Raw genomic sequence first — 18,378 nt, 5'->3', positions numbered from 1 at the left:
CTATACCTTTACTTTGGTCAGGCTCTGAATGCAGGACTTTTCACATTGTGCTATTAGTACTTTTATTTAAGTAAACTATCTGAATCCTAACCCTGTTTTCCCCTGCAGAAAGGAAACACCGCCCTCCATATTGCCTCCCTGGCTGGACAGAAAGAAGTAGTCAAACTGCTGGTGAAGAGAGGGGCAGATGTCAACTCTCAGTCACAGGTGAGAAGCTTCTCAATGATCAAAATCTGTTGGATTATGCATGAAAAGGTGTGTAACACCAAGAATACAATCATACATTACGTGTGTGCATATATGTATTTGCCTCGACAGAATGGCTTCACTCCACTCTACATGGCAGCTCAGGAGAGTCACTTAGAGGTGGTGCGATACCTGCTGGAAAATGAAGGAAACCAAAGCATTGCAACAGAGGTAAGTTTGTGTGCAAAAACACCTGTAAACAAATTGAATTGTGCAAATTATACTTTATACTATCATCTCCCTCTCCTCTTCTCTAAATCAATCAGTCATTCACTCTCACCCCATCCTCTCTGCTCCTCCAGGATGGCTTCACCCCACTCGCCATCGCTCTCCAGCAGGGCCACAACTCAGTGGTCTCCCTGCTGCTGGAGCACGACACCAAGGGCAAGGTCCGCCTCCCGGCCCTGCACATCGCAGCCCGCAAAGACGACACGAAATCCGCCGCGCTGCTGCTCCAGAACGATCACAACGCTGACGTCCAGTCTAAGGTGAGGGAGGGCTAATTGATGGAGGGACGAGAAGGGTGGAGGTGGAGTGCCAGATGGAGCGAGAGATAGAGGGAGAATAGGAACAGAAAGGAAGCGAGGGTGTAATTACAGAATGGGAGAGGGACGGAGGAAGTGTGTGATAATGCATCTGACTGAATGGATCATTTTTCACGTTGACAGGTTTATTCATTTTATCGATTGTATTTTGTTTGTCCATTTATGAATATGACAATATTAATGCACAGAGCCTCCCGTCGGATGCTTTGTTGTTTGCTTCCTTGTCTTTTTGTTTTCTATTTGTGTGACCTTGTAGACTTACCCTGTGTTCTGAGTGAACGTCGTGATAAGCCCTCACCCTAACAACCCTTTACCCTGTCCCCCCTTTCTCTCTCTATGCATCCTAACCAGATGATGGTCAATAGAACCACGGAGGTATAAAGACTCATTACCTCATCATTTAATTCTGTCACTTCTGACCATCTCTTTCAGCGCTTTTGTCCCGATGTATCCCTTATTTAATGAGGATTTGTGAAGTCCTGCATGTCAGAATTGTACCAATAATATAAATGCATGCAGCTGACGATGCAGTACTGCACACTCCTGCATGGCTGACAGTAAAAGACATTGTGTTGTATTAATGGATTCCAGAGAATGCTAGTTTATTGTACTTTAATTCTAAGATTGTTTTGCCTTTCTTCATTTTTGAATAACTCATTCTTTGAAATATTTCAGCATAGCAGATTCTTAACTTGAACGCTGACATCATTAAAACTCACCTCTTTTTTTATTGCTCTTTTTCTCTGCATTACCTGCAGCATGTGTATTTCTAAGCACTTTGATAGCCTTGTTTTTTTTCCCCCTCTCTGAAACACGTTGTTGATCTTTAAGTTAACTCTGTTTTTGAATTAAATTGCACCATGTCTATCAGAATGGGAAGGTAAGGAGTTAACCCACCTACAGCTGTGTACTGTAGATATTTATATATACATATATATGTAGCTTTTATATAAATGTCCATTTGTCCTTGTAGCAGATACTCATAGTGCATAGTTGCTTTGTGTGTTTCCATTTTGGTTTTTAATTTACTTCATGTTGAGCGTTTCGTATCCAAAAACCAAAGTTTTTTTCACCTTTTTTTTTTTTTTTTTTTAGCAAGCATGCCAGAATTACAGGGTTTGTGCATGCATTATGTATTGCATGTGCTATTTTGGGGCTATGCTCATCTTTTATGCTTCTTCTTACACCAACGTGTCTTGTTTCTTTTTTCAGCATGCTGCCTCATTGTAATAGTGCTTCAGTAGAATCAGGCTCCTTTCCTGTGTCTACAACACAAGGATCTGCTCTGCCTTTCTTTCTTTTTTCTTTCTTTCTTTTTTCTTTCTTTCATCTTAATTTGCTCTTCTTTTGCAGCTGCTTTCCTTTCCCTCACCTGCTGTTTCAACCAGTCTTCTCTTTCTTCCTTTTTCCCCAACTTCTTCTTCCTCACCTGTCTCAAACAGAGCGGGTTCACCCCTCTGCACATCGCGGCTCATTATGGTAACGTGAATGTCTCCACCCTACTGCTGAACAGAGGAGCTGCTGTCGACTTCACAGCCAGGGTAGCGCCCCATTTCCACTTCCTAGCAAGTCAAGACACTCTCTAAAGCTTGACACTTACAGACTTGCAGAACTGTGTGTTTTACCATAAGAAATTTAACCTTTTAATCCACAAGCCTGTCAAAGAGTACATCTGTTCTTGCATGTTTTCAGCTGCGTTGCTTTCTTGAGACTGGTTCATCAGTTTAGCTTCTTTGTCTCTAAATCGAGTTGGGTAGTTAGTGATGTAACTTTCTGTTATCGCCCTCAACTCGACAGAAACAGAACTTAAAATCATACAAACTGTTTTTAAAGCAGATTCTAAGACTTCACAACCATGAAACTTAAATGTGTATATGTGTGGTGAGGTTAACTGGCCTTTGTTTCTTTGCCTGCCTTGTCAGAATGGGATAACGCCTCTCCATGTGGCCTCCAAGAGGGGCAACACCAACATGGTGGCCCTGCTATTGGACCGAGGGGGTCAGATAGATGCGAAAACCAGGGTGAGACTCTTCTTTAAAGTCTGGACATCAGCTTTTATTGAATACATTTTGTTTTCTGCAGCTATGCCCTAGTAACTGCTTATTAGAGTATACCAGCCACTGGTCAATCACCTCTTTTGTCACAACAGAAAATCTGGATTAATGTCAAAACTTGTGTATATTTACATGTGTGTGCCTTTGTCAGGATGGTCTGACCCCTCTGCACTGCGCAGCCAGGAGTGGACATGACCCAGCTGTGGAAATTCTGCTGGAGAGAGGAGCCCCTATCTTAGCCAGAACCAAGGTAATGTGTGGCCATGCAGCATACCCCAGATTTGTCTTGAGTTTTTAATTTTGTTCTACAATGAAAAAAACTCAGGCTTTAGTATTATTTCACTTGGAAAACATACGGCATGTTGTACCTGTGCTTTCTCCGTCTTTCTCTTCTCTCCTCTCTGGAATGTACTCGTCCTTCTGACCCTCTGCATCAATCTGTGAATCATCGCTATTTTCCTCACGCAGAACGGATTGTCCCCACTGCACATGTCGGCCCAGGGAGACCACATAGAGTGCGTTAAACTCCTGCTGCAGCACAAGGCACCTGTTGATGATGTCACACTGGATTACCTCACAGCGCTGCACGTCGCCGCTCACTGTGGCCACTACAGAGTCACCAAGCTTCTGCTTGACAAGAAGGCCAATCCCAATGTTCGAGCGCTGGTAGGAAATAACTGTACTGTATGAGCACAGACACATGCAGGTGTACACGAGCACGTAAACATGTTCAAACAGAATGAGTGAGCAGAGGATAATATAGGTTTGTGAATGAGTGCTACCATCCCTGTCAAATTAAATTTCATGTAGGAAACGGCACCATTCTCTTCATTAAATTGTGAGTCCATTAGCCAACAGTGGGAAAGAAGTTGTACATTGTAAATTTAGTCATTATTTACTAAGATAATATTTCACAGATTATAAATCTTAAAACTACATTTCCTCCTTCAGATGTACATAGATATAATATTTATGTTTATTTTTCTGTTCCTCTCTACCAGAACGGTTTCACTCCTCTCCATATCGCTTGTAAGAAGAACAGGGTGAAGGTGATGGAGCTGTTGGTCAAATACGGAGCCTCCATTCAGGCCATTACTGAGGTGAGACACTCTGTGGGGATGTCTGTAGACTACAATGTGCTAACACAGTAAACCTTTCCATATAGAACTCTGCATTTTATGCTCATCTTCCTGCCTCTCTGACTCTCTCTGTCTTGTGGTCTCCCTGTTTTTCTAGTCTGGTCTGACGCCCATCCATGTAGCTGCCTTCATGGGCCACCTCAACATTGTTTTACTTCTGCTACAGAATGGAGCATCTCCAGACGTCCGTAACATTGTGAGTACTGACAAAATTCTAAATGCAACCACCCGGCAGGCACTCTCAGAAGTGTTTCAGCGTCTTAATGCTCATAAATGTTCTGTCTTTGCTTATCAGCGTGGTGAGACAGCTCTCCACATGGCAGCACGAGCAGGTCAGATGGAAGTGGTTCGCTGTTTGCTGAGGAATGGAGCATTGGTGGATGCCATGGCGAGGGTGAGTCATCAGATTTAATCACTGTTTCCTTCTGTTAATCATAAATAGACATATTTTATTCACTGGTTTGCATACACATATTCACGGGTCATGTCACCTGCTTCGGCTCTGTTTTATTCCTTATTTTGTTTCTCTCCCATATTACCTCTCGACTCAAATTTGAACAAACTTTTCATTCCTCCACCACAGGAGGATCAGACTCCCCTCCACATCGCGTCCCGTCTGGGGAAAACTGATATCGTCCAGTTGCTGCTGCAGCACATGGCCCATCCAGATGCTGCCACCACCAACGGCTACACTCCCCTCCACATTTCAGCCAGGGAGGGCCAGGTAGAGACTGCTGCCGTGCTGCTGGAAGCCGGAGCCTCACACTCATTGGCCACAAAGGTGAGCAGAGGATAGAACATGATGCACAGAGACAGAGAAATACCTAATTCTATTCATAATAAACCAAGTTTCTTATTCAGGCTGATAAATATCCAGTCCAAGATTAACAGTTGGGACATGCAGGTTTAAAACAAGCTTCTTCCTTTTTCATCCACAGAAAGGATTCACTCCATTACATGTAGCATCTAAATATGGAAGCCTCGATGTAGCACAACTTCTCCTTCAACGCAAAGCTCTCACTGATGACGCTGGCAAGGTGAACTGAAAATCTGGCTTTATTTTATGTTTGAATAGAAGAAACAGATTCAGATTCTGACATTATTCCAGGGCAAGGTTGTTCATTTCAGTGAGACGCACAAAGCACTGAATCTTTTAGTACTTGACTAGAATTGATTTGTTCCTCCAGAATAGACTCATTATACAGAACAATAGAACTGCTGCAAGCAGACAAAACACAACAAAATCTCAAAGGTACACCTAACAGAAATATCAATCATTTAATCCAATGCTTCCTCTTACAGAATGGCCTGACTCCGCTGCATGTGGCAGCTCATTATGACAACCAAGACGTAGCTCTGCTGCTGCTGGATAAAGGGGCATCGCCTCATTCTACTGCAAAGGTTGGACAAAGGATTTTGAAGAGCAAAAGTGCTTCATGTTTTATTTGTGCTGCATTCTGCCCTTGTGATCAAGTGTTGCAGTTAGCTTTTTGGGTACACCCATCCACTTTTCGTCAGGTCACCACAATTGTGATTTTGTTGAAAATTGTACAGTATAGCAGTGGCATACCAAGAGCTTGAGAGTGATGCTAAAACGTCCTTTGATTTGTAAGAACTGATGCAAAAACCTGAGATATTCTTGACGTTTTAGATTTTAGCTGCACTGGGAAAAAAAAACGCCGGCTGTTTCAGCCTCATAGAGTGATGATGTTATAGCATGTACCTGTTCACCTTCCTCCCTTTGCAGAATGGCTACACTCCTCTCCACATTGCAGCCAAAAAGAACCAGACAAACATTGCATTAGCGCTGCTGCAGTATGGAGCAGAGACCAACATTCTCACCAAGCAGGGAGTCAGCCCTCTCCACCTGGCAGCCCAGGAAGGACACGCTGAGATGGCCAGCCTGCTGCTGGGCAAAGGAGCGCACGTGAACGCAGCCACCAAGGTCACACGAAAACAGAGACACATTCTGATTCTTCTGTCAGACACGTTGATACTGATCCAGCGTCTATTAATAAGGCTTCAAGTAAGACTCGTTGCTCTTTGCTTTGTATGTTACAGACTGGACTGACTCCTCTGCATCTCTCAGCCCAAGAAGACAGGGTTAATGCAGCAGAAGTACTGGCCAAACAGGATGCAAACTTGGATCAGCAAACTAAGGTACAAACACGTCACTCCACTCAAGCAGAATGGTTTTAATTCTGTGGTGAAGTCGTGGAATTATACACGCTAATTAATACGCCCCGCTGGAGTATTATGTAGCTTAGTTTGTGTGCATTGACTGCAAGAGGTGTTGTTTACCAGATGTTTTTTTTTTTTTTAATTGTGAAGAATCCCCCAAACAGTTAATTACAAGAAGTAACACATACATACAAATTCAGCATACCTGCCACCTAGTGGCTTTTGGAAGGCATGACAATGTCCACATAATACAGCTACATCCTTCAGAGCATCTGTGACAGTTCTTTCTCTGTATCTCCTCCTCATCCTCTCTACACCTCAGCTGGGATATACCCCCCTGATAGTGGCCTGTCACTATGGAAATGCCAAGATGGTGAACTTCCTGTTACAGCAAGGGGCCAGCATCAACGCCAAAACCAAGGTAAAATTCCAAACTGTGTAATGTCTGATTAGTTTAAACAACAAGAATAAGCACAAGACTTAATACTTAGTTTTGACAATGATAAAATGTCCTGTCTTTCGTTCTATAGAATGGATACACACCCCTTCACCAGGCAGCACAACAAGGGAACACACACATTATCAATGTGTTGCTACAACATGGCGCCAAGCCCAATGCTACTACAGTGGTGAGGAAAAAAAACATGTGGTTATTCTCACATTAATCACTTTTTTGTGACAAAAAAGTAAATGCGTGATCTCACTTTCGTGTCACCTGAGCACATTGCCTCTGTCTTTCTCTTAGAATGGAAACACTGCTCTGTCTATTGCCAGACGTCTGGGTTACATCTCTGTAGTAGACACACTGAAAGTCGTCACCGAGGAGGTCATCACCACCACAACGGTAAGCTTATGATACCAGCAAGCTTTGCCCTAAATTTACAGAAAACCCAGTTAACTTTTTCTTCTTTCTGGTCGTCTTTTTCCATGACTGTGAACGGGGATCACATCAGACGGTCACAGAGAAACACAAGCTCAATGTCCCTGAGACCATGACTGAGATCCTTGATGTGTCTGATGAGGAAGGTGAGTTCATAGATGAAAAGTATTGGCTCTCTTTCCCCTGTTCAGCAGTCATAACGAGCTGTTTATTGTGGGTGATGTAGTTTTGTAGCTGTGGGTCCTAAAGCTGTGTTTTTCATAGCTTTGAGGCTGGAAGATGAGCCATTATCTGAGATGCCTGTGGAGCTGGAAGGTACTGCACAATGCTTGCCCTGCTCTGCCGGCTTGGTGTGGACTATATTTGTGCTCTTGTAACTAATCAGTGTAATCACATTGGTAGTGTGCAGTAATGCACTTACTGTGACCCCTTTTATACTCAAATTTATGAACCCCACGTTATCTGCCTCTAAATGCAGTTAACATGGCTGGCTTTTGTTATTGTGCACTTTATATGCCTGATTGTACACCTTCCTTGATCCAACACCTTGCTGTTTATAGGGTGTAGAGCAGAACTTTGTTAATTATGTGTTCATGCAGTGGTGGGAGTGAACTGCATGAAGTGTGTGAGGCTCTGGATATGATCATGACATTGATGTTGATTGGGGATGATTGAGGAATGCAGTGATTTAGTAATGCTGACATGTGAAAAAGACATTTTCTGCAACGTCGTCAAGTCTTCAGAACCAGTGGCCCATTTCACGAAGATCACTCACAAAATGCAGAGAAATTTGTGAGTTCTGTGACAGGACTCTCACATGCTCATGCATGTGCCGTAAGGATGGTGTGTCTAGTGATGAGTGAACAGTCTCAAAGTGAGCAAGAAGAAAATGATCTCACATTTCAAACTGCAGCTGGTGTGTAAATTTGGTGAAATGGGAAGAATAGAAAGGTAAAGCAGCAGAACATGTTTAAATATATACGTTGATAAAAGATCAAGAACTTCATGGCTGGGTGGACATACAGAAATTTTAGTTTCTCTTCACAATATCTCAAATAGCACACCTGTGTTTCATAGGTGAGGACACTATGACAGGTGATGGAGGAGAGTATCTGAGAGCAGAGGATCTCAGAGAGCTGGGAGACGACTCTCTGCCAGGACACTACCTGGACGGCTTCAGCTACATGAGCCACAACCTCGACAGGTCACCAACAACACACACACACTCACACTTATCAAAAAGTCTAATTTCACACCTCATCTCATAAATGACAGCAAGTGTGTATTGCCGGTCTCACTCGTACCTCCTTCCGCTCCTACTAAACGACCTGCCATGATGCAAACATACAGTCAGACAAATACACAGACTCTTTGAAAACCCATTTTGCTTTTCCGACAGGCAGCAACACACTCCCATTCACCAGAGCTTCCATCAGAGAGAAGGAGTCCTCATCGAAGACATGCTTACAAGCCACCAGGTTTGGACAGTGTAGAAAAAGTGTTTCTCTGTATCTTGTTGGTCTTGACTTCAGATTTTCGTACTGTAGAATATTTGAGAATATCTTGACTTTTGTGATGCCAATGAGCTGTTGGTGTTTGTTGGTCTGTAGGTATCAGCACTGTCTAGAGAGCACGATAAGGACTCGTTCCGTCTGAGCTGGGGTGCTGAGCACCTTGATAACGTGGTGCTGTCCTCCAGTCTGCTACACTCTGGGTACACACACACACAGACACACACACACACACACACACACACACACTGTTAAAAGTCTGTCACTTGCTTTTGTTCACTATCAGGTGTGTATGAGTGGCCTCTGGATCAGTTTTAATTTCTTCTCACTTTATTTTTCAGTCCTTCATGTCTGTGTTTTCTACTTTCTACTCTCCTTCATTTTGTGTCTTTCTTGGGCGTGGTCAGACTTTTCTCACTTTTACTTATGCTTTATTCTCTTTTTCTCTTTTTGTTTATTCTCTTGTTGCCTCTTTGTGCACTCTCTGGTCTTGCCTGTGTTTGTGATTGTGTGTGTGTGTTGTTGTATTCTGCTTCTAGCCGTTCCTCTCCGTGCCTAGACCATGACAACAGCAGGTGATACTCTTTATTTTGGCTACTCTGTCTTTCTTCTCTCCTCCATGTCCTTACTTTTTTCTCGTTCACTATTAAATGACCTTCTCGTTCCCATCATATCTGTCTGCATGACTCCATAACGCATGGTTTTGCATTTCCAGGGTGCCGGTTTGTTAGTTAGAAATGTTCCAGACAAGCTGTTTTATCCTTGATGCAGATGTGACTCCTTTAATCTCGACCATCTATGAGAGGGCATTAATTTTTTTTCTACCTAATATAACTGCACTGTGTCCTGCTTTGATAGTCCTTAAAGAATATGGCTGGTTTTATTTTTCTGAATGTCAACAAATCCCATGAAAAACTCAAAATCACTAATGTGGTGGTGCGTCTCTCAATACTTTCCTCCAAGCCCGTTTGTTCCCATTGAAGACAAAAAGCTTTTAAAAACTGTTCATATATATATAGTTCCACTATACTAGTCCCAAATGTTACTCAAACAGACGTAAAAGCATTTTGAATATCAACATCTGAACATCTTTAAGTTAAAATTTCATAAACAGACATTAGTATTACTGTAAGCACTTGCTTGCCTGAAGATATCCAATATCTGATGACTATTTTCTTGACAAAAAAGAATGAAGTTCATCAGCTTTGCTTGCCTGGCTTGCAAATTCTGAGTGGAATTAAAGCAGAAAGGCTTTAACACAATGAAAAAGGACATGCTGGAATGAAGTATTATCTGCCAGGATATGCCTGTTGTTATGTCAGTACTGAATGGCTCTTCATAAAAGTAGTTCCTCCTTAGTGTAATGTCAGTTTCCTTGTCTGCATGGAGGCTCATCAGCAACAAACTTCTGTGCCAGAAACATCACATTTATTAACAACTAATCTTTAAAACCAATTTATCCGAATCCTTTCCGGACCCTTTTCTTCAGCTTCCTGGTCAGCTTCATGGTAGATGCCAGGGGCGGAGCCATGCGTGGTTGCCGCCACAACGGCCTACGAATCATCGTACCACCAAGAAAGTGTTCTGCACCCACGCGGGTGACATGCAGGCTGGTGAAGAGACACCGTCTGGCCTCTATGCCTCCTATGGTGGAGGGTGAGGGGCTGGCTGGTCGCATCATAGAAGTGGGACCCACTGGAGCACAGTTCCTGGGGTAAGTGTGTTTGTGTGTGTGTGTGTGAACTATATGTGTGTTTGAGTTTGTGTGTGTGTGCATTCGCTTGTGTGAGTGTGTTATACAGTTGTCTGGTGTGTTTATATTCTTTTCTTCACTCCCCCTCCGTGCTGCGTATGGATCAGTAAGCTCCACCTTCCCACAGCTCCGCCCCCTCTAAATGAGGGTGAGAGCCTGGTCAGTCGCATCCTGCAGCTGGGTCCTCCCGGAACCAAGTTCCTCGGGTAGGACCATGGTCGGGGTACACCCTACCATCCTGGAAGTGGTCACATGCTCACCCATATTTTTCACTGTGTCCACCTGCCTTTTTTTCTTTTTTTTTTTTTCCCCACTTCCTTTGTTTTCTGGTACTATAAAAGTGCAAGCCGTAGTCTGTAACCCCCTGACTTGTTGCTTTGTTGTTGAGCTATCCTCATGCTTTCCTCAGTCTATAGTACCAGTCTCCAGACTTGCTTCTGTGGAATGGACCTTCTCTTTATGTTTAAACATTTTCAAATGACTTTTTCATTTGTTTTTTATTAGGCATGAAAATGACATGTTTTCAAAGTCAAATTTGAATTTTGTCTTCTTTTTTGGTTTAGTTTCTTTCTTTTTTTTCATGCATAAATCGACCTAATGTCATATTTCAAAGCCAGCTTGCCTGCCAAACTGCTGCCACAAACATACTTTTTTATTCCCAACATGTGTTTGATTTTACCTTGTCACCCCTTTCAGGCCTGTGATTGTAGAGATCCCCCACTTTGCAGCTCTGCGGGGCACAGAGAGAGAGCTAGTGATCTTGAGGAGTGAGACGGGGGAGAGCTGGAAGGAACATCACTGTGACTTCACTGAAGAGGAGCTGAACCAGATACTTAATGGCATGGATGAAAGTAAGGGAGCTTAACTGTCATTCTAAACAAGGGTTTGTTGATAGGGGTTTATTGTCTCACGTCACATATTTTTTTATTGTGAATCACACATGCAGCACAGAAAGTGTAAGCCACAGTATGATTACATTAAGCCATCACACAGGCCACAGTAGAGTAGTGAATTAGGACAGAGTTTCAAATTACACTGCTGGGATAATAATGGCAGGCAGGAAGTACAGGAAGAAATGAATAAAGGAAAAACTAAAATAACCTTACACCTGGATCTCAATTTTTCAAATGTCACAGAAGTAACTGCTCATTGGGTATTTAGACTGAACATTTCTCATCTCCACAGAGCTTGATTCCCCCGAGGAGCTTGAAAAGAAAAGAATATGCCGCATCATCACCCGAGACTTCCCACAGTACTTTGCAGTGGTGTCACGGATAAAGCAGGACAGTCATTTGATTGGACCAGAGGGCGGGGTCCTCAGTAGCACTCTCGTGCCCCAGGTCCAAGCAGTCTTCCCTGAAGGAGCCCTCACCAAGAAGATCAGAGTTGGGCTACAGGTACATACAGTGCATTTCTTGACCAGAGACAAATCAACGGTATGTTGATAGTTAAGGCAACCGATAAAGCCATGTTTCTTTGTCTTAGGCTCAGCCCATTGATGTAGAGTTGGTGAGAAAGATTCTTGGTAACAAAGCGGCGTTCAGCTCAATCGTCACATTGGAGCCAAGAAGGAGGAAGTTCCACAAACCAATCACCATGACGATCCCTATCCCCAAGAGCTCCATCAGTGATGGGCCAAGCACAGAGTTCAGTGGGGAGACCCCCACCTTACGTTTGCTTTGCAGCATTACAGGTAGGTATGGGGAATAATTCATCATCAACATCAGCGAACAATAAAATAGATACTTAGAATGTCATCTTATGCAGTGTAACAGCTCCATGTGATTTTGGTTGCTTTGGCTTTTACCTTCCATGCATGCTTGGAGAGAGAAATCGTGTCATTTAACATGATTTCTACAATAAATACAAAAAAAATAGTAAGCGACCATGACAGGTTGGCTAACAAATCATCGCTCCATATTTCAGGTGGCACCACTCCTGCCCAATGGGAGGACATCACCGGCTCTACACCTCTCACATTTGTTAACCAGTGTGTTTCCTTCACCACAAATGTGTCAGCGAGGTAAGTTCCTCCTAAGTTTTCAAATGTAGAATTAAATGCCCCTCACATTATCAGCAACTGACTAAAAGTCTGATTCATACTCCTAGGTTCTGGCTGATAGACTGCAGACAGGTCCAGGAGTCTGTTAGCTTTGCCTCTCAGCTGTACAGAGATATCATCTGCGTTCCATACATGGCCAAGTTTGTCATTTTTGCAAAGACACTGGACCCCATTGAGGCCCGCCTGCGCTGTTTCTGCATGACAGATGACAAGATGGACAAGACCCTGGAGCAGCAAGAGAACTTCACTGAAGTTGCCCGTAGCCGAGATGTTGAGGTGCAGTGTGATGATGGGGAATATGTAAGGAGAGGGAGAAGTGTGAGGAAGGGTTCCCACAGCGAAATGGGGTTGTTAGTTATGCTGAATTAGTCTTGCGGAGATATAAAGAAGGATAGAAAAAGATTATAGATAAAGAGGTTAACACAGCCTGTCAACTGGTTCTTATTAATACAGTCCATGTCCTTAAAAATTCTGACGGTACTGTTTTCCAAGATTTGAGGTAGACCTTAATGGTTTGTTTGAATCATGAAAATGGCTCTGGTGTCCACACACAGGTGCTGGAGGGAAAACCTATATTTGCTGACTGCTTTGGAAACCTGGTGCCTCTTACCAAGAGTGGACAGCACCATGTGTTCAGCTTCTTTGCCTTCAAAGAGAACAGACTGGCCCTCTTCATCAAAGTATGTCAACACATTGGATTAAAATGTCTGAAATTTCTACATATGCACTGAGTTCAGAAATCCAAATATATGTAATTAATCAACTGAATCGTTTAATTAATTGACAGATTAGAGACACAGCACAGGAGCCATGTGGTCGCTTGTCCTTCACCAAGGAACCACGCACGTACCGTAGTCTTACCCACAATGCTATTTGCAACCTTAACATCACTCTCCCAACATACTCAAAGGTTTGTTTTGAATATATCTCAGTTTGCATTCATAAAATAATAGCAAAAGATTATAGTTGCAGCAACTGTATTGTGTACTTTCTCTCTGTTTCATTCTTCTCTTTAGGAGTCTGATTCAGACCAGGATGCAGATGATGAGGTAAAGAAAGTTTACTTGATATGGTTTTATAACAAAGTAAGCATAATATCATAATGAGGTTGAAACCAACTATGCCTTTTTCATCTTTTTGCAGAGTGAGAAGAGTGACAAGAAATGTAAGCTGAACTCTGTTGTTTTACAATATTCATTTTTCAATATTTAGCGTTAAAAGTTTTTCAAATTTTTGTGACTTTTTTTAATACATATTTTTCAGGACTATATTCATGCATTTGAGAATATATATACACAAACATGCACAAACACACACAAACTCACACACACATATATAATTTGTTTTTTACAGTACAACACAGTCTAAATTGTCACATCACGTGATTGGCATAAGATTACTGGTCCTAAAGGTTGTAAAGTATCAGTTCAGAAATATGAACATCTATATGTGCTAAGAGACGCACTGATTAATATATGTTACTTTGTATTTGGATTAACCCTGCTCTCTTGTTTTGCTCTACTAACACCGTGTATAGTTAAATGTTTGTTACTGGCAGCTATGCTATGGCTGATGTACTCTGCATTCCCCTCACTCCAAACCACACTGACTTTATCATTTGTTATATCATTTTACTTTTTTTTAACCGCTGGGACCTTGTTTGATTTAATGATTTAATCATAAATGAAGGTCAAAATAATACTTTTTTATTCAAGTCCACTCAAAATTGCTTTGATTTTCATTGTATTTGAGGTAGAATCTCAGATCATCAATGCAATAATTACGTTTTGTGGTCATGATATGTAAAAAGTATTCATTTTGACCTTTTATTTTCTCTAATTAAATTCCTATAACAGTTTTTCCAGTTACATGCTGCAAAACTTTATTTGTTCTTTGCACAAGTACTTGACAAACAACATCATGTTGTTTGCTCTTTGTGTGTAGATTTATTGCTGGTTTGTGTTTGTTATTATCATTAATTTTGTATGAATTTGGCCGCAGCTTTTTACTTTGGGTGGACATTTCTTTTTCATTTACCAACTTTCATAAGTTGCTGTCAATCATTCATTTAATTCACTATAAATCAAACTCCTACTCACATTTTTATTGTGTTATTTTACATCTGTATGTGAGTTAGTAGTGTTGTAAGGTCACAAAACAGACTGAATTACTAGTTAACATTTACAAATATTAACCTGTAGTGACATTTGATACCATGGAAAATGCACATACCTAAAAAAAAGTGTGAATCTTTCAGAAATTTAAGAAAATTAAGAATTTACTATATGTGATTTCTTAAAATGATTGAAGGAATTAACATTGCTTACAAATTGCTTACAAAAAGTGCTGTAAAAATCTAATAACAGTGATGTGATTACTTGACATTAATTACCTACTTCATTCCTCCTCTTGCTAAAAACACTGTATTAATTTTTGTATTCAAAGTTTATTATGTTTTCTACGTTTTAGAACTTTAATTTGTTGGCAGACATCAGTCTTCATGTCAGCAACAATCTTGAGAATTTCTGTTCGTCTGTTGTCCTTCTTTCCTGTCCCTTTGTTTCATATAGAGGTTTCTCTGTTCCTTTTCATTCTTTTTGTATATTTTGTGTTCAGTTTGTGAATGTGTCGACAAACAAATTAGATTGAAATTATTCTCGTCCATATTCTACCTGTTTTGTTACTCCCCCTGGCTTTGCTTATGCTGTTGCTGCTCTACTCCCTTCAATCTCTTCTGGATCACTTTGTCATCTTCTTTTTGGTCTTCTTTTCAAGACTTCCTAATCCTCTGCCCTGTCATTCTTCTCCTTACTCTGTGAACTGAAGATGGATTTTTGATGGCATTGTCTTGATCACAGTTTTCTGATGTCTCTCTTCCCCACTTCATTTGTCCCTTATGTTCTTTACCCTTTTTGGTTCTTAAACATTTTTAATTGAAGATGATGAATCTGAATCAACAGAGACATTCTCCCTGAGAACTAACCAACCTCTTGACCCCGCAACTCTTGCAAGCCCGGATCTTCTCTCAGACATGTCGGACATCAAAATGTCTGTTATTTTGACTGCAGAGCAAATGGAGCATTTGATATATGAAGAGAGAGCTGGAGCTAGGGGGTTGGAGGAAAAAGAGCCTTTGGCCATTATGGAACAGTTCAAAGACAGGCTGGAAAAGGTTGGAGAGATTCAAAGAGATGGAATAAACAATAGTAGACAGGAAGCACAACAAGATGATGCTAAAAAAGAGAAATGGAGTACACTCTATGAGACTCAGACTGTTGAAGTGAAGCATCCCCCTGTCGTGGAACCAGTCTTACAGGAGACATGCATCAAGGGGAAGGCTTCAAGTAGATCTGTCACAGAGGTCAAAGAAATGACAGGCATGGTCTCACACCTCACAATGGACATGGACCAGTACCTTGAACAGAGACCTGTAGTGACGTGTGGTTCTCAAGAAGACCTTCTCCAAGATAGATTTGAACAGGTCATTGTAAAGTGTGACAGCAAACGGCGTCCCCCAGATATCAAGAAACCTATTAGGAAGAAACTTAGAGACAGAGAGCGTTCTGGATGTAGCAGCTCTGAGGGTGAGCTGGAAAGGATGAGCTCTGAGGAGTCTTTAGATGGAGATGCTATTCTTAAGGAGAATGCTCATGTACCGACCACAGCTACGGATCCCCCAGCTTCTCCTTTAGTGGTTGAGACACCTATAGGATCTATAAAGGACAGAGTTAAAGCTTTACAGAACAAAGTCAAAGAGGAGGAGGTACAAAAAATTACTCAGGAACTAATTCCTCAAGCAAAATCTTCCATCACCATAAAGAAGACTGAGGAAGATATGCCAGAACTTCCCAGAGTTCCCAAGTCTCCCAAATCCCCCAGATCTCAAACAGAAAGATTAGAGGAGACTATGTCTGTTAAGGATCTGTTGAAAGCATTCCAGACTGGACAAGACCCTTCAAAAAATACAGCTGGGCTTTTTGAGCACAAAGCAGTGGCATCTTCTTATAGTTCAGCATCAATGTCACAATCAGGAGATTCTGAAGAGATGCAGAAGACTGAACAAAGTCTGAGACAGGAGTCAAAAACACAAATCCAAACTCAAGACCTCACAATTTTCCACCAACAGAGTGATGTTAAAATATATGACAAAACAGGCTTTGAGGATCAACCAAAGGGGTTAATCAAACTAGACTCTGAGGAATCACTTTTCATATCGGATAGTGCTTACATTGGAAAGACAGTAAAATTTGCTGATACACCTCAAAGGGACAATTCAAGTCTGAGCCCACAAGGAGAGACACCAGAGTTGTCAGGGAAGGAGACTATGTCTGTGAAAGAGCTGATGAAATCATTCCAGACTGGGAAGGACCCCTCAAAAACTAGAGCAGGACTTTTTGAACACAAAGTTGTGGATTCTTCCATTTCAACATGGATATCTCAGTCAGGAGATTCTGAAGACATACAGAAAACTGAACAAAGTCCTACGCAGGAGCAGAAATCACAAATCCAAACACAGGACCTCACAATTGTCCACCAGCAGAGTGGTGTCAAGATGAGTGATCAAACAGACGTGAAGGATCGGCCAGTAAGCTTAATCAGACAAGACTCAGAGGAATCACAATTAATTTTGGATAGTGCTCATGTTGGAAAGAGAGTAAAATTTGCTGATACCATTCCTTGGGATGATGGAAGCAATAGCCCACAAGGAGAGGTACCAGAGTTGTCAGAAAAGGAGACAGTGTCTGTTAAGGAGCTGATGAAAGCATTCCAGAATGGGCAGGACCCTTCAAAAAATAACATTGAGCTTTTTGAACACAAAGCAGCAATTTCTCCTCATATTTCAACATTGATATCTGAATCACCAGATTCTGAAGGGATACAGAAGACTGAGCAAAGTCCCATGCAGGAGCCGAAATCACAAATCCAAGTTCAGGACATCACAATTTCCCATCAACAGAGTGTTGCTAAGATATGTGACAAAACAGACTTTAAGGATAGACCAGTAAGCATGATCAGACAAGACTCTGAGGAATCACTATTAATTTCAGACAGTGCTTATGTTGGAAAGACAGTAAAAATTGCTGACACCATTCCTTGGGATGATAGAAGCAGAAGCCAACATGGAGAGGTACCAGAGTTGTCAGAGAAGGAGACAATGTCTGTGAAGGAGCTGATGAAAGCATTCCAGACTGGGCAGGACCCTTCAAAAAATGAAGTTGAGCTTTTTGAACACAAAGCAACAGCCTCCTCTCGTATTTCAACATTGATAACTGAATCAGCAGACTCTGAAGAGATATGGAAGACTGAACAAAGTCCTATGCAGGAGTCGAAATCGCAAATGCAAGCTCAGGACATCACACTTTTCCACCAACAGAGTGATGTCAAGAAATATGACAAAACAAACTTAAAGGAAAGACCAGCAAGCTTGATCAGACAAGACTCTGAGGAATCACTCTTAATTTCAGACAGTGCTTACGTTGAAAGGACAGTAGAATTTGCTGATACCATTCCTTGGGATGATGGAAGCAGAAGCCCACATGGAGATGCACCAGAGTTGTCAGAGAAGGAGACAATGTCTGTGAAGGAGCTGATTAAAACATTCCAGACTGCAGATGACCCCTCAAAAACTCAAGCAGGAATTTTTGAAGCCAAAGACAAAACTTGCATTTCAACGTTGATATATGAATCAGGAGAATCTGAAGACATACAGATGCCTGAACAAAGTCCTTTGCAGGAGCCAAGATCACAAACCCAAACTCAGGACCTCACAAGACAGACTGATGTCAAGACAGAGGATCAACCAGTTAGCTTAATCAGACAATACTCTGAGGAATCACAGCTAATTTCAGATATTGATCATTTTGGAGACGCAGTAAAAATTACTGATGCAATTTGTTTTGATGATGGAAGGGTTAGCCCTCAGAGAGAGGAGCCAGGGTTGTCAGGGGTGAGCATAGGCAGAATTGAATTAGAAGAACCAGTCATTGGCACTGGTAGGAGTTTATCT

At 41.8% G+C, this 18,378-nt stretch overlaps 1 protein-coding gene across 7 annotated transcripts in view; it reads left to right on the top strand.

Annotated features, from left to right (window-relative positions):
* ank2a (ankyrin 2a, neuronal) overlaps positions 1-18,378 on the top strand; it is a 73,029-nt gene that overhangs the window by 25,216 nt on the left and 29,435 nt on the right. Inside the window, exons 4-38 of one of the 7 annotated variants that reach the window (XM_076729323.1) lie at positions 109-207; positions 319-417; positions 549-734; positions 1,143-1,166; positions 2,234-2,332; positions 2,714-2,812; positions 2,997-3,095; positions 3,314-3,511; positions 3,847-3,945; positions 4,082-4,180; positions 4,280-4,378; positions 4,568-4,765; positions 4,923-5,021; positions 5,287-5,385; positions 5,732-5,929; positions 6,046-6,144; positions 6,488-6,586; positions 6,696-6,794; positions 6,911-7,009; positions 7,119-7,191; positions 8,123-8,249; positions 8,445-8,523; positions 8,656-8,759; positions 9,096-9,131; positions 10,046-10,270; positions 10,417-10,515; positions 11,006-11,160; positions 11,495-11,706; positions 11,795-12,002; positions 12,236-12,332; positions 12,419-12,647; positions 12,926-13,051; positions 13,159-13,281; positions 13,388-13,420; positions 13,515-13,536. In XM_076729323.1, coding sequence (XP_076585438.1) covers positions 109-207; positions 319-417; positions 549-734; positions 1,143-1,166; positions 2,234-2,332; positions 2,714-2,812; positions 2,997-3,095; positions 3,314-3,511; positions 3,847-3,945; positions 4,082-4,180; positions 4,280-4,378; positions 4,568-4,765; positions 4,923-5,021; positions 5,287-5,385; positions 5,732-5,929; positions 6,046-6,144; positions 6,488-6,586; positions 6,696-6,794; positions 6,911-7,009; positions 7,119-7,191; positions 8,123-8,249; positions 8,445-8,523; positions 8,656-8,759; positions 9,096-9,131; positions 10,046-10,270; positions 10,417-10,515; positions 11,006-11,160; positions 11,495-11,706; positions 11,795-12,002; positions 12,236-12,332; positions 12,419-12,647; positions 12,926-13,051; positions 13,159-13,281; positions 13,388-13,420; positions 13,515-13,536 — 4,138 coding nt within the window. Of the gene's footprint in view, positions 1-108; positions 208-318; positions 418-548; positions 776-1,142; positions 1,167-2,233; positions 2,333-2,713; positions 2,813-2,996; positions 3,096-3,313; positions 3,512-3,846; positions 3,946-4,081; positions 4,181-4,279; positions 4,379-4,567; positions 4,766-4,922; positions 5,022-5,286; positions 5,386-5,731; positions 5,930-6,045; positions 6,145-6,487; positions 6,587-6,695; positions 6,795-6,910; positions 7,010-7,118; positions 7,192-8,122; positions 8,250-8,444; positions 8,524-8,655; positions 8,760-9,095; positions 9,132-10,045; positions 10,271-10,416; positions 10,516-11,005; positions 11,161-11,494; positions 11,707-11,794; positions 12,003-12,235; positions 12,333-12,418; positions 12,648-12,925; positions 13,052-13,158; positions 13,282-13,387; positions 13,421-13,514; positions 13,537-15,322 lie in introns of those variants that run through there. The other 6 variants (XM_076729327.1, XM_076729324.1, XM_076729325.1 and 3 more) reach the window with 6 other exon arrangements.

This window comes from Chaetodon auriga, chromosome 4 (genome assembly GCF_051107435.1).
Source record: "Chaetodon auriga isolate fChaAug3 chromosome 4, fChaAug3.hap1, whole genome shotgun sequence".
NCBI classification, from domain to species: domain Eukaryota; kingdom Metazoa; phylum Chordata; class Actinopteri; order Chaetodontiformes; family Chaetodontidae; genus Chaetodon; species Chaetodon auriga.
The sequence above is the reverse complement of the archived record's forward strand: the minus strand, read 5'-3'. Positions and strand labels throughout refer to the sequence as shown.